At 43.7% G+C, this 21,926-nt stretch overlaps 1 protein-coding gene across 8 annotated transcripts in view; it reads left to right on the forward strand.

Moving 5' to 3' along the window:
- SBF1 (SET binding factor 1) overlaps nt 1-21,926 on the forward strand; it is a 146,168-nt gene that overhangs the window by 95,201 nt on the left and 29,041 nt on the right. For all 8 annotated transcript variants that reach the window (XM_075208486.1, XM_075208490.1, XM_075208493.1 and 5 more), the window contains 3 exons: nt 4,619-4,823; nt 5,184-5,380; nt 7,042-7,173. In XM_075208486.1, coding sequence (XP_075064587.1) covers nt 4,619-4,823; nt 5,184-5,380; nt 7,042-7,173 — 534 coding nt within the window. The remainder of the gene's footprint in view (nt 1-4,618; nt 4,824-5,183; nt 5,381-7,041; nt 7,174-21,926) is intronic.

Consider the following 21,926-nt stretch of genomic DNA (forward strand, 5'->3'; position numbering starts at 1 on the left):
CAAGGATTTACTCCAACCTCTTTCTGGTTCCCAAGCCGGATGGCTCGTTCCGCCCCATTCTAAATTTAAATATGCTAAATCTACACCTGCGGTGGACAAATTTTGCATGTAATCCCTCAGATCGGTCATGAGTGGGTTGGAAAATGACAAATACCTAGCGTCGATAGATATCAGAGACTCCTACCTTCACTTTGTACCAGCACCTGGCCCTTACCATCGGGATCTTGGAGCGCCATTGCTGGATTCGAAATCTACATAAAACCCATTTATATCTCTGCCAGAGGATGACCTCCTTGGTGCTCATCATGGATACATGGTAACATAGTTGTTTAGGTTAATAAGACACCAGTCCATGAAATTCAACCTGTTAGGATCTCCTGTGATTCCTCTTGTATATTTGAAATTGATCCAGGTAAAGCAACCGCCAATCTGTTTCAATCAGGAAATATCCCTCCTGATCCAATATTTCAGTCCTGTTTCTCCCTGAAACCACTACTGACCTTCATTTTAATTAACAGTCATAAGCCTGGATGATATCCTTTTACTCTAAAAATTTGTCGAATCCTTTCTTAAACATATCAATTGAATCTGCAATCACAACCTTCCCTGACGGTGAATTCCATATCTTAAAAAGCACACAAGGAAAGAAGCCCCCAGACGTATCTGAGGAATTAACAAGCACTAAGACCACGAAATGAATGTGCAAACAATCTTTATCTTAAAAACATCTACACATGTATCGAAAAAAAAAAAAAAAAAATATATATATATATATATATATATATATATATATATATATATATATATATATATATAGGGAACCCCAAAATAAAAAAAACATTAAAGACAGCTGACCAGCAGGAAATTAACATCTGATCGCGGTGGCAGAGAACACCAGTATTTGAATACTTCTACTCTGATCTGGCAATACCTACTGGATGTAATGTCCGCAATTCATTTGCCTAGTAATTGCTTCTAAGAAATTATGGGACTGAGAAACCCTACAACATATCCTGGTGTATTTGGTGGAGTACAGAGGATCTAGTGCTCTCACCTTATATAAGGATAACTCTAAGAGACCCACAAATAATATCTTGGAGTCGGGTAACGTGGAGCCTGAGATCTCGCAGTTTCATTACGGATACCACCGCATTGTCAAATCACTATTCAAGAGAGACTATATCTCATCGCTATAGAGGAAAATTATAAACGGGTGAGATCATTCCTTTTTTTTATATGGAATAAGATCTTTATAACAGATCTGTATTTTACTTTGGTTTTACGGTGTACTGGCCAGACACCTAACTAATAAGACTCTCATCAACATCATCATCACCATTTATTTATATAGCGCCACTGATTCCACAGCGCTGTACAGAGAACTCATTCACATCAGTCCCTGCCCTATTGGAGCGTACAGTCTAAATTCCCTAGCATACAGAGACTGAGATTAGGGTCAATTTTGATAGCAGCCAATTAACCTACCAGTATGTTTTTGGAGTGTGGGAGAAAACCGGAGCACCCAGGGGAAACCCACGCAAACACAGGGAGAACATACAAACTTCACAGATAAGGCCATGGTCGCTAATCGAACTCATTACCCCAGTGCTGTGAGGCAGAAGTGCTAACCACTGAGCCACCGTGCGAGAGATGTGTTACACTCTCTTTTATGAGCTCATCACACTATATATGTTATAGATAAGTTGTATTGTATACACTCCAAGGTTGAATTAACAATGTGTCACATTTATGATATCTGCCTACCTTATTGATATAATTTTATATATATTATTTAATTATTTTTTACCTTCTCCCTCTGGGCGCACCCTGTTCAATTTGTTTAAGTATATACACTTGGGAGATTGCCAATCTATATAGGAGTTGCGACAGGAGGAAATTTTATTGGTCTGCTCCAAAACTAAATGAGGTATTCACATACGGTTGAAGCACTGATAGTCTTTTTGTTATTTAGAGACATGCGCTAATGCCAGGGGAGTGGTCGCTCCATTCTGAGGTCTTCCAGTCGCTTGGTCCTGGGTTGGTGGACCTCATGATGTTGAGGCGGCACAACTGGCGAGTACCAAGATTCTGCTCAGGGGCCAGGGACACCCTGGTGGTGGCTGTCGACGTCATGCCAATGCCCTGGGACTTCCATACTGGGTACCTGCCCCCCCCATTTCAGTGCTTGACCCTCACACAGGTCAAGCATTGAAATGGGGGTCAAGCAAGTAGGATCTTTCCAACATCAGGACCTGCCTTGGCTGGCTTTAATGGCATGTTGGTTGTCATGATTGAATGTCCCAGGCCTAACAGAGCAAGAGGGTTAGGGTATTTGCTCAAACCTATTTCTAGTGCAAAAAACGGAGTTGACTTTTTGGTACATGGTGAATCTGAAATCCCTAAACACTTTTTTCTGAGAATAGACAGATTCAAGATGGAGTCTTTAAGATCTGTCTGTCATCATTGGCATGGAGCGAGACAAGTCTCCAACCTCGATGGATATAAAGATGAATATCTCCACATCCCTATCTGGGAGTGCTATCACAGCCTTCTCATGTTTGCAATAGTGGGTTCCCATTTTCAGTTCACAGCACTGCCCTTTGGTCTGGCTACAGCACTAAGGAAGGTTATTCAACAAAACTATGGGTGTCTGGTCATCCCTTTTAAGGTCAAGAGGGGATAATTATTGTGCCATACTTTGCTAACCTTCTGATAAAGGCAAGTTCTGTATCACTTCTCCTGACCCATTTGTGGATGACAATGGAGATGCTGGAATCTCATGTCTGGGTGATAGTTTATCACAAGTCCAATCTCATTCAAGCTCAACATGTGATGTTTTTAGGTCTCCTTGATTTCGGTCTGAAATTCAAATTACTGAGGCAGGCATTGTTTATAAAATTGGACAAGGTGCAATAGGAGTGATTTAATAAGTGTCTGTTATGATCACGGTGAAACACATTAGCTACATAATATTGCTCTTTGATATATGTGTTAAATATATTCTTTTATAATTTTTAATAAATTAGATTGTCCAACAACCTTGGAAACTTGTGTTAAACTTTAAGCGGTGCCCTGAAAAACTTTATCTAAGTCTCTTTGATCTTTATCCAGCATTTCCTTTGTTTGTTCTTTCTGTATTTTGTGGTGTGGATTTGAAAATTCCACTGATGGGATGCAGTGTTTATATATACATATTCCAGGAGTACTAAAGGTTTGTTCAGTGTTCCTGTAATATTTACCATTTTTCTACAGGGGGTTCTACACCCTCTACCGCACTTTGTTTACTTGGTAGCTCTGTGTGACCTGACCTTGGTCCTTTTGGCACTACAGCGACTGCCAATCGAGACTTTATATTTCATTGATTACATTTTTTTTTTTCACTTGAAGTGTAATTGTTACTGACTATTGCTTTGGCAAGAAGGGTGTCTGAATTGGCTGCCTATCTTACAGGTCAGTGTTCATTGATTTTCACAATAACAGAGCTGTTCTGCGCCCCAAGCTTTTATTCCAGCCCAAGATGATATCAAAATTTCATCTGATCCTAGATAGTTATCCCTGCCCTAGGAGAAAATTTGGCCTTGGAAAGTGAAGAATCTATCCACCTGTTGAATGTTTTCAAAGCCTTGAGGATTTATGTAGATGGAATGTCATCCTTGAATAAAACCAATAGCCTTCTGGTTCTTTAAGATACACAAAAGAGAGGCTGAACTGCGTCAGAGTCTGTGTGTAGATAGATAAAGGCTTTGACTTGGCAGGCCTATATTTTCGCAGGAAAGCCAGTCTGTAATAACACTACAGCTCATTCTAATAGGTCTGTGAGTGCAGGCGCGGGCTGGCAATTCCAGCCCGGGGGGCGCACAGGTGGCCGCATCTCATGACGAGATGCTGCGGCACATGTCTTGTGATGCGGCCAACGGAAAAAAACGGCGATTTTTAATCTGGGGGGCTTCCGGCCGGCCCTAACATCGGTAATTCTGACCGGCCCGGGGGGGCCATGCCTCCCGGGCCAGCCCACCCCTGTGTGAGTGAATCCTGGGTGGTGCAGAACTTTTGTTTCAACCGAGCAGTTGTGTAGGGTGGCAAATTCTCTGGGTTCAATGTATTTTTTTTTCAACAGAAACAACTTTTGGCAGAAAAGATTTACGCACATCTGTGTCTGAGTGTACCATCTCCTAGGGGCAGCTTTGGAACATTTTCAAATACGAAGAGAGGCAAAGGAGGATTTTTGTATTTGCAGTTAAATGCATTTCTCTGATTTCATTTGGGGAACACTGTGTTCCCACCACTTTTACACTCGTTTTAATTTTTTCTTGCTTTGAGAGTTATAATTCTTGTTTGATTGCTTGTTTCGGTCCTATTCTTTGGTGCTTTGGTAGTAAAATAGAAAAAAAATAAAAAATAAAAGCTGGTTATTGTATTGTGATTAAAGGGGGAAGAGATTACGATAATTTTTTTCTAAGTGCACCTACTCCAGCGAGCCCTCTATAATCGCAAGGTGATAGTGTCCACCAAATGTAATCATAAAAAATGGATTTTGCCACTTTATTTGGATCGGAAATTTGGAAAATCTCCTATAGAGAGTATTTTGTGGTCTATTATAAGTTACATTCCCTTGCAGTGTCTGAGGATATGGACAGGAGCACGTTGACCTTGTCTACTTTGAAGGCCCCTGAGAAACAAGCAGGAGGCAATATGGCAGAGCGAGCATGTTGCCGTGATTACCAGAGAATGGGGCTTGGTACCCTGAGTAACAGCTTGACACGTGCTAAAAATGAACCATTCCGAATCTCAACAGTGAACCGCATGTATGCTGTTTGTAACAGGTGAGGACTATGGCTTACTATTGTGATTTGTTTTTTTGTTCTGTTTTATTTCTCATGTAGAATCTTTTTATTTATTGCTTTTAATACACAAGTATTGCTAATATATGTATAAACTCCTATAAATATCAATATAAATGGTGAGTTAAGATGTCATCTGTAATGTTCAGTGAATACTGATGTCATAACTTCAGTGTTTGTTAGGAAAACTTGTTTATCATAAGAAACAATGTATGTGTGGTGCTACATATGTATTTTAAGGTTTCAGCTTGATCAAAACTTTTAGCCTTGATTTTTGACTTTTTACAACAAAATAACTTGACCTTTTTTTTTTCTTTTTTTTTTTTTATATTAATTATGCAGCTACCCAGGATTGCTGATTGTACCTCAGACCATCCAGGACAACACACTTCAAAAGATCTCCCGCTGCTATAGACAGAATAGATTTCCTGTAGTGTGTTGGCGCAGCCCTCGTACCAAAGCTGTGCTATTGCGTTCAGGAGGACTTCATGGCAAAGGTGTGGTTGGACTCTTTAAATCTACCAACACCGCTGCAACAGGTTAGTGGCTGTGTTCTATTTTATTAGTGTCTATATCTGAAAAGGGCAATTAACTGTTTTCTCCATCTGCAGTAGGAAAAGACAGTTGGTTATATACCCCCTAGAAGACAGGGAACTAGAAGAAAACTGAATGATTCTCACCCCCTATAACTCCCATCTCCTCCTCATGTTCTCCCACCCCATTACCCTCCTGCTCCTCCTCCGTTTTTTTTTTTTTGTCTCCCTGCACCTTGGCAAGAATTTGGGTGGGTCATCTTCCTTTTTTTTGAAAATTAACTTTAAAGAGCCTACTGGTTTGCAATAAAAACACATTCTGGAACAATCTGTGTAAGTATCATTTGAAATATAGAAAAATATGTTGACTTTTTTAAGGGATTAAATAGTTCTGCAAGCCAATATTGACCGCTACTGAGGATCGGCTTCAACAGTCCCCTCTGATGGTTTTTATTTAGCACCACCTTTGCTGGATAGCCGCATCCGTCCCCTGTTTTGTTTTACTGTCCCATTTTTGGTCCCAGCAGCATAGCTGAGGGCTGTTCCTGGCTCCTCCCAAGAGTAAAGCCCTACACCCCAGCCGCCTAGGATAAGAAGCATATAGTTATCTTGTAGCATTTGGGTTTTTCTACCCTGGTCACCATAATGATATGGGCAGGGACATCAAAAGGCGACCAGTGATCCAGTGACCGCACCAGGGGACTGTACTTATTGCACTGCAGTGTATTTATTTCTCAGGAGGCATCCTGCGAGCAGCCCCAATATAAAAGGGTTCAGCAACATTGAGTATCCAAAGGGCTTACAGCTCTGCTGTGTTTCACAAATATTACTTTTAAAATTCTGTACTGCAGGCTAGAAAATACTGGTGCTATATTAATAAATAATTATTATTTGCACAGTTTCATATTTGCAGAGTGGTCATCTGGTTGTCGCCAAATAACATTAAATTTTGCAAATAAGACATTTTAACCTGTGTGAAGACAGCCTTCAGCAGAAAAGTGTCTGTTGTTTTGTGGCATTTCATCCCTCTTGGGTGGCTTTGACAGACCAACTCACCCAAACGTGCCTATTCTCTGTTCTGTAGTGCTCCTTTTCATTTCCTTGTTTCCTTTCTGGGCTAGTGGAAAACTGATGAACAGAAGTGTTATAGAACGAGTTGTCCTTCTTGCAGTTCCATGCTACCTTTGTGTGGAATATAACCCATTGTCTGTGTCCATCTACAACCTTGCTGAAAAGAATATAATGGGACAATCTACTAGTACTGTACAAAGAAAACTGTCGTCTTTTGGCTTTATCAAACAGTGTGAAAATTTTGTTTGAAATAGAGAAACAGAAAGAAAAAAAAATACATATCTAGCAATAAAGCAGTGAACATCGACACCCTTTTTTATACATTAACATAGTTTTATCTATACCATTCTCCATTGTTATAATTATAACTTTAAATTATGCAATGCTGCTTCTGATACTATTTTTTTGTTCACGCTGATCTTTCTAATGTGCTAATAAAATGTTAAGGTTAAATGGATAAAGGGCTGTTGTATTCTATATCTGATATCATTTGTTTCTTTCACAAATGATAAGCTATCCACAATGCTGTAAACTACTACAAAATCTACCCTGTTATTTTGTGGTATGCATTCATTATGTATTATCTGTGTCCACAGGCCCATCACAGACAGATTCCACTTCATTGGAGCAGGAGAAGTACCTCCAGGCTGTGGTGAACTCGATGCCTCGCTATGCAGAAATGAGTGGGCGCAATACTCTTAGTGCTTTCCCTTCTGCACATCTCTATGGTGAGAGGACTTAGTTGTGTGGGAGGGAAAAGTTCTTCATCAACTAACCTGAGGACCACAAAATGTTTTTGGTCAACCTGCGAAAACAAATCAGTTGAATACTGTATTCTTTTTTTATGTTGTCTTGTTTTTTAATTCCTTTCCTATTTGCATCCTATGCTAGTTGCTGCTACAATTCTTGTATCTTTTGTACAATGAAGAATGGTGTACAGTCAAGGCCAAAAGTTTTGAGACTGATGCAAATATTGGTTTTCACAAAGTTTGCTGCTTCAGTGGTTTTAGACTTTTTTTTTTGTCAGATGTTGCTATCTTATACTGGAGTAAAATTACAAGCATTTCATAGTGTCAAAGGCTTTTATTGACAATTACATTGTTTATGCAGAGTGTCAATATTTGCAGTGTTGACCCTTCTTTTTGAAGACCTCCGTTCGCCCTGGCATGCTGTCATTCAACTTCTGGGCCACATACTAATTAATGGCCACCCTTGCTTGCTTAATCGATGCTTGGAGTTTGTCGGAAATTATGGGTTTCTCTTTCACCCTATCTGGGGGACACTGCTACCATGGGGTTGTATTAGGGGAGCGTGAAGTTGGCACTTAGCTAGTTAACTTGTTTAATATATCCGTGCTGACAGACCCTTCCCATCTGCAACCCCCTGTAGCTCCCCAGTTGAGATTAAGTGCCCAAGGGAGTTGGGCTTACTTTTTGTGCTAGATAGTTTTTTTTGAACTTTAATTTACTTTTTTTATTACTTTATTTTTTTTAGGAAAGTATTTCTATTTTTGCATTTTTTTCTGAGGGGAGTGTGCTCTAGAAATAGAGAGCTCTCACTGACAGCGCTGGCAGTGTTTAACAGTGCTGACAGGCTGCTTAGTGAAGCCGCTGTCGCACTGATAGCCTCCCGACATACCGGTGCTGCCATCACAGGCATAGTGCTGGTACTCTGAGAGATGGCGGGCGCCACCTTGCCGGGGGAAAACCAAGTTACCCCTTCAGAGAAAGGAGGGGGGAATCTTCGTTTTAAGCTGCTGGATCTTAAGTAGAGAGAACGGAGGCTATAAAATGCGTTGTCCTGTTAGAATAAAAAGCAAAACAGCCATCTATTGCAGGAGCAGGAAATGTCGCGGGCGGAGCTAAGACACATAGGGCTCCCCCGCCTCTACTACATACTTGGACTCTCCCGCCAAGAGAATTACCTGGGAAGACAGCAGACTCTCCCCAGCCTGAAGGGGACACTGCTAACTGACGCCTCTCCTGCGTATCGTGCTTAGCTGGGAGACTAAGTACCATTATTATTTACCTTTCTATTCATATTACATAGAGGGATATTTTAGTCAATGTGTGCAAGTAGTTTTTGTATTCTACTTAGCCAACTTATACCCTTTCATATTACTTGTTACAAGATACAACTTTTACGGTTATAGATTAGTTGCTATACTTGTATTTATTTCAAGCTATATCTTGTGTGACTGAGTTTCTATTGCTTCAGTGTGTGTTACTTTTAAACAAATGTCTGATAAGGGGAAAGCATCACTTACAAAACATTTTACTTGTTCAAAATGTAAGGTTAAGTTGCCAATTGGACAAAAGGACCCGGGGGCACTTTGTACTGACTGTGACATGGGGGGGACGGGACACTACGCAGGCCCAGTCTAGTGTACTACCACTACTGGAGGAACTGGCATGGGCATCTTCTCTGGTGCAGTTGGTTACTACACTGGTCCAACTACCTACTAAGCCTACGGGGTTAACAGCGGTTTCTGCTGTTCTCCATGCCGCTTCAGTACAATCTGCCCTCCCTGTGACAGTAGGGATGCCAGTGACCGCCGGGAAATCTGAAGTGGCTTTGGCAGGTCCATCACCCTCTCTCACGAACCCAGGCCATTCCTCTGGAGAACCAGCTTGGTCCTCATCCTTTGTCAGAGACCTTGATAGATTAAACAGTTTTATAGAAGCTCCAAGATCTGGACTTTCTGGAAATAAGAGACTTTGTTCTACAAATCCTCTTTTATCCCTCTCTGATTCAGAGAGGTCATCAAAAGTGGAGGGTGAGCCTATTTTTGACTCAGATTCTGCGCAGCTCACGGACCCGGAAGAATCCCCTAGATATCACAGCATTGACGATCTGGTCTTAGCAGTAAGGCAAGCCCTTGACCTTATGGATTTGGATGAACCCATATCTTCGGATCAAGGTCTTTTGAATATGTTGGATATGCAAGACTCCCTGCAGAAACGTCCTAATATCCGGCATGTCCGTCAGTCGAAGGTGAAAGAAAAGGGCTGACATTTGTACTTTTAAAGGGCCCAAACGGAGACCTGCATCCAGGCCATCCTGGAGGGCTCACTCACAATTTTGCCTAAGAACACAGCCATGAATAAAGAATGGTACCAAAACATTCTCCAAGAGCCACTTCTCCCAACCATCCAAGAACGGTTTGCTGATGAACAATGCCTTTTCCAGCATGATGGAGTACCTTGCCATAAGGCAAAAGTGATAACTAAGTGGCTCGGGGATCAAAACATCGAAATTTTGGGCCCATAGACAGGAAACTCCCAAGACCTTAATCCCATTGAGAACTTGTGGTCAATCCTCAAGAGGCGGGTGGACAAACAAAAACCCACCACTTCTGACAAACTCCAAGCATTGATTAGGCAAGAATGGGCGGCCATCAAGTCAGTATGTGGCCCAGAAGTTGATTGACAGCATGCTGCGGCGAATTACAAAGGTCTTCAACAAGAATGGTCAACACTGTAAATATTGACTTGCATAAACTTAATTTTAACTGTCAATAAAAGCCTTTGGCACTTTTGAAATGCTTGTAATCTTACTTCAGTATACCATAGCAACATCTGACAAAAAAGGTCTAAAACCACTGAAGCAGCAAACTTTGTGAAAACCAATATTTTTGTCATTCTCAAAACTATTAGCCATGACTGTAGATGTGTACTTAATAATATGCTTGTTTGTAGACATGCATGTATGTTTTGTATACCAGTGACATTAACCCAGTAGATAATGGTCGCAAACCCGTCAAGATCAACATAAATTTAAAAGTAGAAGCTTTATTTAATTGAAGCTTAAACATACTTTAAGATGCAGTAGAGTAAACATTGATACACAAATGGCCTCTCTAAGTCCAGGTGTGTTGATGACAACTCGCGGAAAGACCATTCTTATTAAATTTCCAGGGATCACATTTTTTGTTTAAAAGCAAAAAAAAAGATAACGTCTCTGCAATAAATTTTAAGATATACTTAACATTGCTTCATCGACTAGAGAACCATATATAGTTTTCTCTTTCATCCAGTCTGGGGGACACTGCTTACCATGGGTTGTGGAGGGGAGCACGGGAGTTGGCAACTAACTAGTTAATCTTTAGCACTGCTGACAGACCCCTCCACTCTACAATCCCCCCGCCTCTTCCTCCTCAGTTTTTTCTAGGTGCCCAAAGGAGTTGGGCTTATTAGAAATAGTAATTTATTTCATTTATTTTTATATAACTTTAATTTTTCTTTTAATTTTTACAGTACAGTTAGTTTAGGGCAGAGCTGGGAGTGTGTTCTATATATAGAGAACACACTCACAGAAGCTGGGCAGCAGTGACCGGACTCTGTCAGAGAGAGCAGACTGCTCTCAATGGTAGAGCATTAGCGGTCACAATACAGAGTGACAAGCGGTCTCAAGGACCGCTGTCACTCTTGCAGGCTCCAACGATAACCGGCGCTGCCATTAGGCATAGAGCGCCGCTTATTGTATTACCTCGCCGGCGGCCTTGATTACATCAGCGGACCGCGGAGGTACACGAAAAGGAAGGAGGAGAATCGGGGGCCATACCAAGATCCCCCCTCAGGTGAATAGGAGGGGGCATTGGGGTATTAACGCTGCAGGAGACCTCTTTAAGAGGCCTCCATAACTCTACCAGATACATCGATAAGTTCCTTTAAAAAATAAAAAAAGGGAGAGACAGAAAGCTGCAGAGGGGGAACTATCACAAGAGCTCCCCTGCTCTTCAGCACAGATGGTACAGTCCGGTCCTCTGGCGCCAAACAGAAGCCCAGGAAGGAACTTTTCTCCAAGGTAGCAGGCACCAGGATACTGCTGTTGGACTTCTCCCCTGAGTGGCCCTTTTGGCTAAGTACCAAAACCTTTCTTTAACCATTTACAGACTGTTTATGTGGTTACAGGAGGGAGGCTAGTAGGATTGTTAAAATCTTCTTACTTGCACATATATCTTTTAATCTGTTACACACATACAAGTACAGCTTTTATTACACATTAGTCTGTTACTTGTTGTATACTCTCTCTCTCTCTCAAAATATCTCTCATCTAAGTGTTTGGTGTGCTTTTCCTTTTTAAAATGTCAGAAAAGGGAAAAGGCCCTATGGCAAAATATTTTACATGTTCCAGATGTAAGGTTATATTACCAAATGGGCAGAAAGACCCGTTGGCGCTCTGCTCAGTCTGTGAAGGAGAGGTCCACTCTGCGTAAACCCAGCTCCTTCTAGCCCCACTGACGGAGGAACTGGCCTGGGTAGCTTCCCTGACAGTCAGTTTCCTCTTTAGCACAGATGATCTCCCAATCTACTCAATTGTTGTCTAGTGTGGCAGCCTCTGTGACAAATAATGCTATTACACCTGTGGGGCTCCCTGCTGCCACAGTTTCTACTGAAACGGCCATAGCAGGACCTTCCTCCTTGCTTCCTGTACCCACAGAACCTGCATGGTCCTCAGCATATAAAGGGTTTGTACAGACTTAACCAGTTACTTGAATCCCCAAACCTGCCCCCCGCTAAAAGAAAGCAGCTTAGATCCGCTAATCCTCTCATGGTCCTTTCAGATTCGGAGGGATTTTCAGAAAAGGAAAGAGAATCAAATTTGGATTCTGACCAGGTTCAACCCTTGGAACAGGAAGAAAACACTAAATATCAGTTTATTGATGATTTGGTTTTAGCGGTGAGGCAGGCGTTGGACCTCCCAGAAATGGAGGATCCTAGTCCTAGAGACAGAAGTCTCTTTATGAAGGCCAAAAGGAAGGTTATTCAGTTTCCCCCTTATGTAGAACTTAGTGATATTGCAGAGGGAGCCTGGAAATAGCCTGATAAAAAGTTCTCTGTTCCAAAGAGGTTCTCTTCCCTGTATCCATTACAGGAGGAGTACGTGGCTCGCTGGGAGGAAATTCCGAAAGTAAATACTCCAGTAACCCTGTTTGGCCCGACAAACTCTCCTTCCAGCCCCGGGCTCAGCAACTCTGCAAGATACCACTGACCGCAGAGTGGAATCCCAGTTAAAATCTATATTTGTAGCGGCGGGTTCTTCCTTTAGACCCACTTGTGCTTCAGCTTGGGTTGCTAAAGCCACGGAACCATGGGCAGAGCAACTGGCAGAGGCCTTACAGGACGCAGAATTGATTACTCTAGCTTTACATTTGAAAGGGGCATTAGGGTACATTTATGAGGTGGCTCAGAGCACAGCATCTGTGTCCTCCTCTATTCAGGCTGTGTCAGTTTCAGCTAGAAGAACGCTATGGCTGAAATCCTGGGAAGGGGATTCAGAATCAAAGAAATCCATGGAATCTATTCCTTTTTCTGCAGCAGGTCTGTTTGGTCCGGAATTAGATAATATGATTTCCCAGGCAACGGGGGGCAAGAGCACCTCTTTGCCGGTTTTCTCCGGTAGAGGCCGGACCCCACAGTTTAGCTCCTTTCGTCAGTCCTTTCGGGGAACTTCCTTGCCGAGGGGACAGTTGTTTAAAGGTAGACAACCGAATTCTTGAGGCTCGTCTGTCAGAGGCAGGTCCTCGTTTGCAGCTAGGCGCCAGGCCTCCAAGACTCAGGAGAAGCCTGCGTCCTGACTGCCACTCTATTCTCCAAGAGGTGGCGCTGGTGGGGGGGACGTCTGTCTCTTTTTCAGGAACAGTGGGCAGCGTCATCCCAAGACCCTTGGATTCGGGGCATTATTTCAAGAGAGTACATGATAGATCTGATGGGGCCGATACCACAGCGCTTCTTTAACCTGTAACCTCGCTACCCCGAGATCCCCAAAGAAGACAGCAATGCAGGCATGTGTCGCCTCTCTTCTTACGCAAAAGGTTATTTTCAGGGTCCCAGACAACCAGAAAAGAAAAGGTTTTTATTCAAATCTTTATCTGGTCAAGAAGCCGGACGGGTCATTTCGACCCATTTTAAATCTAAAGAGCCTAAATGTGCACTTATGAGTGGACAAATTTCGAATGGAGTCCCTGATGTCTGTGATAAACGGCCTAGAGAAGGATCAGTTTATGGCATCCATAGACATAAAAGATGTATACCTCCACATTCCCATTTGGAGCAATCAGTCCCTCCTGAGGTTCACAGTGGGGAACTCCCACTATCAGTTCCGGGCTCTTTCTTTCGGCCTCTCCACAGCTCCAAGGGTCTTCACGAAGATCATGTCTGTGATGGCAGCGTGTCTTCGCCTAGAGGGAGTTCAGGTCGTCCCTTATTTAGACGATCTACTCATCAAATCCTCAGAGATTTGCTTACGTCAACACTTATCACTCACCATAGCGGTCCTCGAGAGCCATGGGTGGTTGATAAACTTAAAGAAATCCCAGATGGTTCCGTGTCAGGGCATGGTCTTCCTGGGGCTCATCATGGATACCAGTTGGCAGAAGGTGTTCCTGTCTACGGAAAAGATCAGTTCAATCCGGGCTATAACAACTCAGGTATAGTCCTCTCCCAATCCCTCAATTCATTTGTGAATGCGGCTGCTTTGGAAGATGGTGGCCTCCTTCGAAACGATCCCCTTCGGTCGGGCTCATTCTCGATGATTCCAGTGGGATCTGTTACAGAAATGGTCAGGATCCCACATTCGCTTGGATCTCCAGAGGATCTCGCTGTCTCCGGGGGTGAGAGAATCGCTCCAGTGGTGGCTGAATCAGGATCACATGTCGGTGGGCAGGTCTTTCGCTCCATGGTCATGGATCATACCCACAACAGACGCCAGCCTAAGAGGTTGGGGGGCGGTAATCCTGCACCTCCGGCTCTAGGGACTTTGGTCTGTTCAGGAATCAACCTTCTCAATAAATGTGTTGGAGTTGAAGGCAATTCTTTTAGCTCTTCGGGGGGCACAGACCCTCCTTCGGGGCCACCCTGTCAGAGTTCAGTCCGACAATGCCACGGCCGTGGCATATGTCAACAGGCAGGGAGGAACCAGGAGTGCAGTCGCAATGAAAATTGCAGCTCAGATTTTTGCTTGGGTAGAACAGTATGTTCCAGCAATCTCGGCAGTGTTCATTCCGGGAATAAAGAATTGGGAGGCTGACTACCGAAGTCGAAATCAAATAATGCCGGGGGAGTGGTCACTCCATCCGGAGGTATTTCAATCTCTAGTTCACAGATGGGGTCTTCCGGATATAGATCTCATGGCCTCTAGACACAACAAAAAAGTTCACAGGTTTTGCGCAAGGGCAAGAGCCCCCTTAGCGGTAGCAGTGGACGTAATGACTATGTCATGGGAATTCAGGTTGGGATACCTGTTTCCTCCGATTCCCATGCTTCCTCGCGTGCTCAAACGAGTAAGGCAAGGCGGTCTGCCGGTAATACTAATGGCTCCCTCATGGCCGCCTCGAGTGTGGTATGCGGACATAATCTCAATGGCGGAAGGACAGGGATTTCGTCTTCCGTCACGAGACGACCTTCTTCTTCAAGGTCCCTTTCGGCACCAGAATTTACCTCACCTCAGTTTAACGGCATGGCTGTTGAAGCCAGCCTCTGGAGGGCTAAGGGTTTTTCCTCCAGTGTAGTGAACACTATGATGCGAGCGCGAAAGCCAGTTTCAGCTCGCATCTATCACCGGATTTGGCAAGCCTATATCAGATGGTGCGAAAATAGGACATGTCACACGTCTTCTTTTCTTCTCCCTCGCTTATTGGCTTTTCTTCAGGATGGGCTGTAAGCAGGGCTTCGTTTAGGTTCCCTAAGGGTTCAGGTATCAGCACTTTCAGTCTTCTTTCAACTGAAATTAGCGGATTTGCCAGATATTAGGCCTTTCCATCAGGGAGTCTTACATATTCATCCTCCCTATGTGCCGCCTACAGCACCATGGAATCTTAACCTTGTACTGGACATGCTTAAAGGGCCTCCTTTTGAGCCTTTACTTGAGGCAGATTTTAGGTGTTTGACCTGGAAGGTTGGTTTTCTTTTGGCAATTGCATCGGCACGTAGGGTGTCGGAATTGGAAGCTCTGTCTTGCCGGGAACCATATCTGGTTTGTCACGAGGACAGAGCGGTTTTGAGAACACTCCCCTCTTTTTGTTCCAAAAGTAGTGTCCTCCTTCCATTTGAACCAGGAAATTGTAGTTCCGGTTTTTTCATCTACTTCTCATTCTGATCTGCAATCTATGGAAAAGTTAGATGTGGTTAGGGCTCTCCATATTTGTCAAAAGAACATCTCAAATTAGACGTACTGATTCTCTGTTTGTTCTTTATGATTCTAACAAAAGAGGCTGGCCAGCCTCAAAACAGTCCATTGCGAGGTGGATTACGGCAACTATTAAGCAGGCTTACATAAGGGCTAACCGTTCGGTGCCAGAGACACTTACGGCCCATTCCACCAGATCGGTAGGGGCGTCGTGGGCAGCGAGAAATGGGGCTTCTGCGGACCAGCTTTGCAGGGCAGCCACCTGGTCTTCTGTCCACACATTTACCAAATTCTATCAATTTAATGTATTCACATCCGCGGATCCAAATTTCGCTCGTAGTGCTCTACGAGCGGGGCTTTCAAAACGGTCCCACCCTTAGGGGGCTGCTTTAGAACGTCCCCATGGTAAGCAGTGTCCCCCAGACTGGATGAAAGAGAAAAGAGGATTTATATACTTACGTTAAATCCGTTTCTCTGATTCCGTCTGGTGGACACTGCGATCCCTCCCTTCTGCCTTTCCTCTGTATGCTCTTGGTTGATTGACCTTTCTCCTTGGGGCTTTTTGAATTAACTGAGGAGGAAGAGGCGGGGGGATTGTAGAGGGCAGGGTTCTGTCAGCAGTGCTAAAGATTAACTAGCTAGGTGCCAACTCCCGTGCTCCCCTCCACAACCCATGGTAAGCAGTGTCCCCCAGACGGAATCAGAGAAACGGATTTAACGTAAGTATATAAATCCTCTTTTCCTGCTTGGGTAAAGAAAATATCTTCAACCAAAGGTATCATTCCTGAACCGCTTACCTCCTTCACTTGCCATTCTGCCATAGACTTCAATCTTTCTATTCTCACATTACTGTCACTCTCACCAATTGATCGCGCTTATACCAGCATACCCATGCAACATTCATGCCATGGTGTGTTCTCATGTGTTACAATTGTCTTAGTGATGTAGTAAAATGAATGGTGATATATGTTCTGAATGTATGCACTTTTTTAAGCCTGAAAGCATTTCAGATAATAAGTTTCTCTTACATTAAATTGTGTAACATAGGGACCATGGTATCTCACTTGGAAGTGTGTTAATAAGGGGAAGATTGCCATCTGGTGATTTTCCACACCCCACCTGTTTTATCTTTTGTGGTATTTGGAGTTATTGGTATCAATCAAAAATATATATAAAAATAAAGCAAAAACAGTATAAGTGGTCACACAGGTGTTTGGGCAATATCTCAAAAGTCATTGCATCCTGAGCAATTGCTTTTGTCTCTGTCCATCAATAGCCTTTCCCTACCTAAAACCCTGCTGTTAGTGTTGTGTATGTGTGAAATCTCTTAAAATACAGCAGTTTTATGCTTTGTGTTTTACGCTTGGTGTTGGCAGTATTTCTTAGTTGGTCTATATTGTACCCTCAATGTGAACTTGTCACATACAACTGTGCATTAAACAATAACTGCGCTGAAAATCAAAAGTTCTAGCTTGTGGTGGAGTTCGAAGACTTAAACTATATATACGCTTCATTCACCAGATTCTCCAGGATACCCCATGAATGTAGCGTTTCATTACTTCACTCCAGTCTCCTCTTCCCACATACAGTTTTGAAACCAGCTGAACCTGTGTTGATGCCTCGTCCCCAGTACATACTGAAATAAAAAAAAAATGGGAATATCATGGGTGAAAGAACATAGACTCCTACTTAACTTAATTCACACAGGTCGAGTGAGAAGAGGCGAGTGAAATGTGGCAAGTGAGCACCCTGGCACATGTGGAAAAAGAGCATGGAAAGAAAGTAAAAATTTGTGGGGAGATTTTCTTTTTTGTTTTATCTCTTCCACCGCCACCCAAATCAGATGTTCTCATTCATTCAGGTTGAGGATACTGAGGCTATGGGGTATAGCGGTTCCAATTAGGACACTGGCAAACGTAACTCATTGCTTTTTCTGCTCCCTCCTCTATTTTTCATACATCCGTGGGGGGACACTGATACATTATAGGATGCAGGCGTTAAGGCACTTGAAGTCTCTAACAGTTGTCTGACACTTCTCCCCTTTTCCTGTAAGGAGGTGGTATGTGTGTTTTTTGTTTTTATTTTTTTATTTTATTTTTTTACTGGGACAATTTTAAGACTTTTATTTAATTTAGCTTGTTTTTATTTTATTTTATTTTTAACTTTTTATATGGAGCTGCATCTGCGTGAGCGGCTGAGCGCTGCTGGGAGCGGAGGTACTGAGGTGGGTGCCTCTGCTGTCGCCCTCTCCTTACAATTTGGATACTTTCTGTGTTCCCATGCAGTGTGTGCTGGATGGAAGCCACACATACACCATGCACTGGAGGTGTAGCAGGCAGTGAGTATAAACCTCTCCTAACACTGTCCTGGGAAGAGGGGCTGTAGACAATGTTGAGGTGAACTATAAGTTTTGGAGGCTACTTCTGTTAGAGAGGCAGTCTTTTACTTCCTCATGAGGCTGTCCGTTGGGAATTAGTTGTAAGCCCCCACTGAGCACTGAATTGGGCGCTTACATTTGGATGGCTGCCAATTCAGTATTAGGCCCTTGCTTTCTCCCTCTTCAGCACAGCCTCCTCTGTAATCTCTCAATTCTGATATGCAGATACCAGAACAGCAGCCATCTTGGAGAGCACTCCCCTTCTGTATTCTTCTGTCTGTAAGGTACAAGTTGTGTGAGGTTGGTTTCTGAGTGGTTAGTCCCTCAGATTGATTTGCCTCTGGGACTGTATTGCAAGCTCACTCCCTCTTCCTGATTGTGTACGGCTTCTGCTCTGTTTTTTTATTTTCTTCCCTCTGGAGTCACCATCTCAAAGGCTAATCATCTTTTCCCTGGGGTGGTTTGCAGAGAGGCAGTCTTGGGCTATCAAGACATCCAGTCTTCACACTTGCAATCAGCCCACCCTGGTTCCTCTGTGTTGGGTGCCCGTCTACGATTTTGAAGAGGAAAAATGGTTCGGCACTAACACCAGATGTCTGGGTGAGAGGAATTGGGGATACATACATGACAGATCTCCTCAGAACTCCACCCAGTCTGTTCTTTACCACTGGGCTTCTTGAAACCAGACAATGTTTTGCTAATCAAGAGGCCATTCACTCCCTGATTTCTTCAGGGGTTGTAATTCCAGTCCTGGACCTTCAAAGAGGTTTGGTGTTTTACTCCAACCTGTTTTTGGTTCAAAAATCAAATGGTTTTCTCATACTAATTTTGGAATTTAAAATTGTTGGGCACCCGAATCTGACTGTTTAGATTCAACATGGAGTTCTTGAAACTTGTAATAAACATGGAACAGAATGAGTTTTTGGTGGCTTTGGACATCTAGCATACATCTTTATACATTCCCATCTGAGTGAAGCATTAGACCCCTTTCAGGTTTGCTGTTCAGTCAGATCAATACCTGTTCAGGGCAATTCCATTTGGGCTCGCCACAGCCCCAAGGGTCTTCACCAAGGTCATGGTGGTTATGGCAGCTGTGTTGTGATTCAAGGGAGTGACTAACTTTCTCTTCTTGGACAATCTTCTCTTCAAATTAGAGTAGCTGTCTGTGCTTGTGTCCCACGTGTAGTACAGATGCTGTTACTGTACAGACTCTGGAATCCCACAATTGAGTTCTGAACTCAAGAAGTGCAAATTGATTACATCACAGAGGGTGATCTATTTTGGTCATCTTTTCTCTTACCTCCATCTGGGGGACACTGCTTACCATGGGGTTGTATGAGGGAACTTGGAGTATGCACTCAAAATAGTTAACTTTCCTGCTAACAGGCTGTATCCCTTCTACAATCCCGTGTGAACTTCAGTGTGTATGTTTGAGTGCCAGAGGAGTAGGACTGCTGGTGTGCTTGCTGCTCGGCAGCCATTTCCTTTTTAAATATTACTTATTACCTTTTCTTTCATCCAGTCTGGGGGACACTGCTTACCATGGGTTGTGGAGGGAGCTTGGGGAGTTGGCACCTAACTAGTTAACTTTTAGTGCTGCCGACAGACCCCTCCCCTCTACAATCCCCCTGCCTCTTCCTCATCCTGTCAGTTTTTTTCAGGTGCCCATGGAGTTGGGCAGTGTTTTTAGTGCTTAGTGTAATATTATTACTTTTATTTTATTATTTTTTATTCTCACTGACAGGGACAGGAAAGGAGATGGAGGAAAGGATGTCTAAAATTGAGAGTGACAAGCGGTCTCATAGACCGCTGTCACTCCTGAGCCTCCCCGATAACCGGCGCTGCCATTGCAGGCATAGAGTGCCGGTTATCGGATATGTCAGTTGACGGCGGCCATTTTGGATTTCGGGAAGGAGATCCTAGGAAGAAGGGGGCTATACCTGGATCCCCCCTCATGCATAGGAGGGAGCATCAGGTATTATCTCCTCTGGAGGTCTCCATTACTCTGCTACAGAAAATTTATTTTTATTTTTTAATCGCTGCAGAAGCAGCACTACTGAAGGGGGGGAGTTAACACATAGAGCTCCCCCTCCTTCCTGAGAGAGAGATGGTCTGTCCCAGTCTTCTGGCGCCAAGGAGAAGCCCGGGAACAGAGAACAGATCTGAGGGAGCAGGCACCAGGATACTGCTGTTGGACTTCTCCCCTGTTTGGCCTATGGCGAAGTATCTGATTTATTTAAACACATATGCTGTATTGCTGTGTACAAGAGAGCTAGTAGGAGTTATATTATAGTTCTCCTACCTGCTTAAATATTATTTTGTGTTTAAAATATTACAAGTACAACTTTTTATCTAGATTAGTTGATTCTTTTAGTTACACTTTCCTCTATACATATTATATCTCTCTACTCAGCTAAAATTTTTCAATTTAAGTCTGTGTGTTTGGTGTGCCTTCCTTTATTCAGAAATGCAAGATAAGGGAAAGGGCCCTAAATCAATATTTTTTTTACGTGTTCTAAGTGTCACGTAAAATTAACTTGTGGGCAGAAGGACCCGTTGGCGCTCTGTTTTTGAAGCAGGGGTCCCCCCTGCGCAAACCCAACAGGTCTCAGCCCCTCCATCGGAGGAACCGGCCTGGGTGGCCTCCCTGACAGTCGGTTTCCTCCTTAGCACAGATTGTTTCTCAATCCAATCAATTATGGTCTAGTGGGGCAACTTCGGTGTCTAATAATCCAAATACACCATTGGGCCTCCCTGCTTCCTCTGGTTCCAGTGGAACGTCTATACCAGGACCTTCCTCATTACAGACGGACCAAGCCCCTGTTCCCACAGAGCCGCCATGGTCCGCAGCTTTTATAAAGGGTTTGGATAAACTGAAACAGTTACTCGAATCCCCAAATAGTCCGCCTGCTAGAAGGAAGCGGCCTAGATCTGATAATACCCTTATGGTCCTTTCAGACTCTGAGGAGTTTTCAGAGGAAGAGCGGGATATTAATTCTGATACTGACCAGGTTCTACCGTTGGGACAGGAAGTAAGCTCTAAAAGCCAATTTATTAACGATTTTGGTTTTAACAGTAAGACAAGCGTTGGATCTCCCAGAACCGGAAGATCCGACTCCCAGAGACAGAAATCTTTTTAAGAAAGCCAAAAGAAGGGCTAGCCGTTTTACCCCTTCTGTAGGTAGAACTTAGAGATATCGCAGAAGGAGCCTGGAAACAGCCGGAGAAATGGTTCTCTGTTTCCAAAGGTTCTCTTCCCTGTATCCATTGCAGGAAGAGGATGTGGTTCGCTGGGAGAGCATTCCAAAAGTGGATATTCCTATAGCCCGATTGGCCAAGCACGCTTTACTCCCAGCCCCAGGTTCTGCATCCCTACAGGATGTCAATCACCGCAGAGTGGAATCCCAGCTAAAATCTATATTTGCGGCTGCGGGTTCTTCCTCTAGGCCCACATTTGCGTCAGCTTGGGTTGCTAGAGCCATGGAAGCATGGGCAGACCAGCTGGCAGAGGCATTACAGGACTCTGATTTACTTCCCCTGGCTTTGCATTTGAAGGAGGCATCGGGGTACCTGTATAAGGCGGCCCAGTATACAGCGGCTGTATCCTCCTCTAATTAGGCTGCATCTATCTCAGCAAGAAGAAGTTATGGCTGAAATCATGGGAAGGAGATGCGGAATCAAAAAAGTCAGTGGAAACCATTCCTTTTTCAGCGGCAGGTTTGTTCGGCCCGGAATTGGATACCCTGATCTCTCAGGCAACCTGGGGCAAAAGCACTTCCTTGCCAGTATTCCCTAGCAGGAGCCGGAACCCTCGGGTCAGCTCTTTTTTTGTCAGCCTTTTCGGGGGACCTCCTTTCCTAAAGGACAGTCCTTTAGAGACAGACAGACAGCCCAATTCTCGAGGCACCTCTGCCAGGGGGAGATCCTCGTTTGCAGCTAGGCCTCTATGTCCCAGGAGAAGCCTGCGTCATGACG

This window comes from Mixophyes fleayi, chromosome 4 (assembly GCF_038048845.1).
Source record: "Mixophyes fleayi isolate aMixFle1 chromosome 4, aMixFle1.hap1, whole genome shotgun sequence".
Lineage (NCBI taxonomy): Eukaryota > Metazoa > Chordata > Amphibia > Anura > Limnodynastidae > Mixophyes > Mixophyes fleayi.